The 4609-nt window shown below is 34.0% G+C and overlaps 1 protein-coding gene across 1 annotated transcript in view; it reads right to left on the bottom strand.

Moving 5' to 3' along the window:
- Nucleotides 1–1277: 1277 nt before the first annotated feature.
- The window catches only part of HLH3B (Helix loop helix protein 3B), an 11995-nt gene continuing 8663 nt past the window's right edge, over nt 1278–4609 (bottom strand). Inside the window, exon 4 of the mRNA XM_018518588.1 lies at nt 1278–1739. Within this exon, the coding sequence (XP_018374090.1) occupies nt 1397–1739 (343 nt within the window). The 3' untranslated portion in view covers nt 1278–1396. The remainder of the gene's footprint in view (nt 1740–4609) is intronic.

The raw sequence follows: 4609 nt of genomic DNA, 5'->3' as shown, positions 1-4609 counted from the left end.
AGTTGTCGAAAATACACGCATATTCCTCACCATATAAGTCTGAGTGAGTCTTCAAAGTAGAAATCGACATTGTTCGCACACGATTGGACAGTCAAATTCAATGTCTATCGTAGAAAGATCTAATCAATATATAAAATAACTATTTTATAAAAAAAACATTATTTTAATAATAAAACGTTATTTTATATAATAAATATTATTATATAAAATAACGTTTTCTTATGAAATACTAAAAACCAATAAGAAAAGCAGCACAACAAAATTCTAATAATAATAAAAACTCACCAGAAGTCATATGTAAAATAGTTAAACAAGTTCATCGTTGTAAGTATAGTTTTTTTTCATTATTCGGACTTTAATTTTTGTATTTATAACGGTGACCTTGTTTAACTATTTTACATATGACTTCTTGGTGAGTTTTTATTATTATTAGAATTTTGTTGTGCTGCTTTTCTTATTGGTTTTTAGTATTTCATAAGAAAACGTTATTTTATATAATAATATTTATTATATAAAATAACGTTTTATTATTAAAATAATGTTTTTTTTATAAAATAGTTATTTTATATATTGATTAGATCTTTCTACGATAGACATTGAATTTGACTGTCCAATCGTGTGCGAACAATGTCGATTTCTACTTTGAAGACTCACTCAGACTTATATGGTGAGGAATATGCGTGTATTTTCGACAACTCAGCTGTATATCGACTTTTGCGTAAATTGTCTGAGAGGGCTCAATCTGGCAGTCGAAACTTGTAATATTATAATTTCTTAGTTTATATACATTTATATTGACGGTACCTGACATTTCATGTTTCTAAATAATTATATATTTTACATTTGAAACTAGATGTTTTATTTTAATTTATTTTTATTTTTATTTGATTGTTGACTCTTACTTTGCCCTTTATTATTGTTATTTTAAAAAATACATGTTTTTTTTAATCAAATATTGATTGTAACGATTTCCGATCAAAATGATAACAAGTTTAATCTCTCTAGAAAAATCAATCTTAATTTGAATTGTTGATAGAACTATTTGCAAGATATTATTTTTAAAAAGAAAATGTTTTTTTTATAATAAGAAGAAATTTTTATTGAATCAATATTTGAATGAATTACAAAATTAAATATGTATATGTAATATAATAATTTAGCGCGAATAGAAAAGTACCTTTGGTATTTGAATAATTGAAAATAAACGTTCATATATTAATTCAAGATATTAGCTCACATGAGAGATCTAAGCATTATTTAATTAATTTTGTATCGTGCAACACCAATTATTGTCAAATACAGCATAAAAGAAATATTTACATAACATGCGTGCATTCAAAGCAATGTGATCGCAACAATTGATACGTTAACGAACGACGTATCTCTCAGTAATGTTTTATTTTCGATCTGCACCGCACAAATCGCCGTGAAACCCTGAACTTGAGTCCTTTACAAAGGTAACTTTGACTCTTTTTCTGATGGGGACATTATGAACAGGTGGTGGTGGAGCTCTACAGTCCCTTGATGCCTGGTCTTCCTCTTCTCGTTCGATCTTAAACCTTTTTTGGGCACAATTCGAACCACTCAATCCTATTCCGTTTGTAATTGACGTGTTACTCGTCAAAGATGAAGAGGAGCCATTAGGTACTGTACTAGTGTTCGATGAGATTTGCGGTGATTTCGGAAAACTCGAGGACCGTCCGCTCGATGGAGAACGTATAAGATTTCCATTGCTGTTGCTGTGAAAAACATAGAATTAGAAATATTAGTAATTAAAACGATGCATAATACACTCAATGAAATACAGAATAGCTTGTTTAAAAAGTACGAATATTTAAGTCAATAAAAAATTATGTACATTTTTCTTTTACATTCTTTTCTTAAGGAATTTCAAAAAAAGTAAAGATTAAAAGAAAAGTGGTTTCGGCAAAAATATATACAGTGTGTTTGAAATTTAAATGTCAAAACTTCGGGAGCTTGTAGGGGATCGATAAACTAAAAAAAAAGTTCTGTAGAAATATGCTCGTTTTGGAGAAAATTGCAAAAAAGACAGAACGTAGTTGCTTCGTTCTCACACTGCCTCTGAAATATTATCGTCTCTGAAATCGTGCACGAAAGCAATAATAATAATTCTGTAGGTAAAAATTTTGTTTGTTTGTTTACATTTCTGCCTTTCTCCTATGAATTTTTCAGTTATTCATCAGAAGTCATCGAATGAACTACTCCTGTCACAATATGCCGCGTATATATTCTAACGTTGTATATGCTGATATGGTTTTCGTCTGTCTTCTGCGACAAGAGGTCAACATTTTGAACAATATCTACATTAAGCAAGTGAATAAATACAATGTGAATAAGTAATGAGAAAGTACAAAAATTAAACTTACTGGTTTTGTCTTTTTTGCGATTTCCTTCAAAACGAAGCAAAAACGAGTATACCTCTACAGACTTTTTTTCTTAGTTTATCGATCCCTTTCACGCTCCCGAAGCTTTGACATTTAAATTCCAAATACCCTGTATATTCTTGAATTTGAGAAATTTTTTAATCGAAATTTTTTATTGTATTTGTTCCAGAAATTATTGATTATTAATTATTGAATATAGAATCTTTATATACAGGTTATTCATTTCGCGAGTTTTCTCCGTGTCCAGATCCATTTTTGAGATGCCAACGTTTCGTGAACCTTGCAGTCCACTTCATCAGCGAGGAGCAGCCTGATACTGAGCTGTTCCCCCCAGGCCGTTCCTTTTTACGCTGATTGTTGGGGTGGTAGAGGTGGGCAAAGAGGAAGAAGGGGTTGTGGGAGGAGAAAGAAATGATAGAATTGGTCGGTTTTCAATAACCGGGAGAATGGTCTTCCATATTTTATTTATGTTGTAGCCATTATTTCTATTTAAATTGTCAGAATATTTTTGTATCTCTATGGCTTCTCTATACTTTCTTGGAAAGTGTGATGTCCTGTTGGCTATTGTGGTCGTTTTGTCAAACAGTATTTGATGTCCTGTTTCAATGTTGAGTTCTGATAATGCCGACTGCGTGGCGTGTTTTAGTCTGACATCACGTTGGTGCTCTTTGATCCGTAGGTTGATCATTCTCCCGATTTCTCCAATGTATACTTTCCCGCAGGAACAAGGTATTTTGTATACTCCTGCGGAACTAAGTGGAGGTCTTTGATCTTTAGGATTTCTTAAGATTTGTCCTATCTTTTTGGATGGTTTGAAAATAGTTCGGATATTGTGTTTGTTTAATATCCTGCCAATCCGATCTGTTATTCCTTTGACATATGGAAGAATGATTAGGATCCTTTCGTCTGGTTGTGTGTCAGAGACCGTTGTCTTATTTGCATGTTTATTGATTATTTTGGTTATATCTTTTTTGTCATGTCCGTTTTTCTGTAAGGCCAGTTTGAGGTGGTTGAGTTCTGTCTGTAGATGTTCTTTGCCAGAGATGGTGAAAGCTCTATGTACTAGTGAGTTGATTGCTGACTGTTTTTGTGCTGGGTGGTGGTGCGACTCGGCATGTAGATATCTATCTGTGTGTGTTGGTTTTCTGAACACTTGGTGGCCTAAGGTACCGTCAGCTTTCTTAGAAGTATGAACAAAGGAGTGGCAATGAGCTCTCCTATTTCTCCTGTAATCGCCAACATCTTCATGGAGCATTTTGAGAAAGAGGCCCTCAGAAAAACACCCGAAAAACCAGAAGTTTGGTTCCGTTATATAGACGATACATTCGTGGTATAGAGACACGACAGAGCCGAATTACGTAAATTCCTTATTTTCCTCAACAAACAACATCCAAATATCCACTTCACTATAGACATAGAGGAAAACGGAAAACTTCCTTTCCTAAATGTTCTTGTCTCTAAAAAAGCTGACGGTACCTTAGGCCACCAAGTGTTCAGAAAACCAGCACACACAGATAGATATCTACATGCCGAGTCGCACCACCACCCAGCACAAAAACAGTCAGCAATCAACTCACTAGTACATAGAGCTTTCACTATCTCTGACAAAGAACATCTACAGACAGAACTCAATCACCTCAAACTGGCCTTACAGAAAAACGGACATGACAAAAAAGATATAACCAAAATAATCAATAAACATGCAAACAAGACAACGGTCTCTGACACACAACCAGATGAAAGGATCCTAACCATTCTCTCATATGTCAAAGGAACAACAGATCGGATTAGCAGAATATTAAACAAACACAATATCCGAACTATCTTCAAACCACCCAAAAAGATAGGACAAATCTTAAGAAATTCTAAAGATCAAAGACCTCCACTCAGTTCCGCAGGAGTATACAAAATACCTTGTTCCTGCGGGAAAGTATACATTGGAGAAATCGGGAGAATGGTCAACCTACGGATCAAAGAACACCAACGTGATGTCAGACTAAAACACGCCACGCATTATCAGAATACAACATCGAAACAGGACATCAAATACTGTTGACAAAACGATCACAATAGCCAACAGTACATCATACTTTCCAAAAAAGTATAGAGAAGCCAAGGGTGATCCCGATTGATCGATTGGACACCACCAATCACAGCGACCAGATGCCTAGGAGCTTTGTAGTCTCAAGCGCTGTGAGTGGCTC

Source organism: Trachymyrmex cornetzi, unplaced genomic scaffold (genome assembly GCF_001594075.2).
Source record: "Trachymyrmex cornetzi isolate Tcor2-1 unplaced genomic scaffold, Tcor1.1 scaffold77, whole genome shotgun sequence".
In the NCBI taxonomy this organism is placed as follows: domain Eukaryota; kingdom Metazoa; phylum Arthropoda; class Insecta; order Hymenoptera; family Formicidae; genus Trachymyrmex; species Trachymyrmex cornetzi.
Note: the sequence above shows the minus strand (reverse complement) of the source record. Positions and strands in the feature narration are given on the sequence as shown.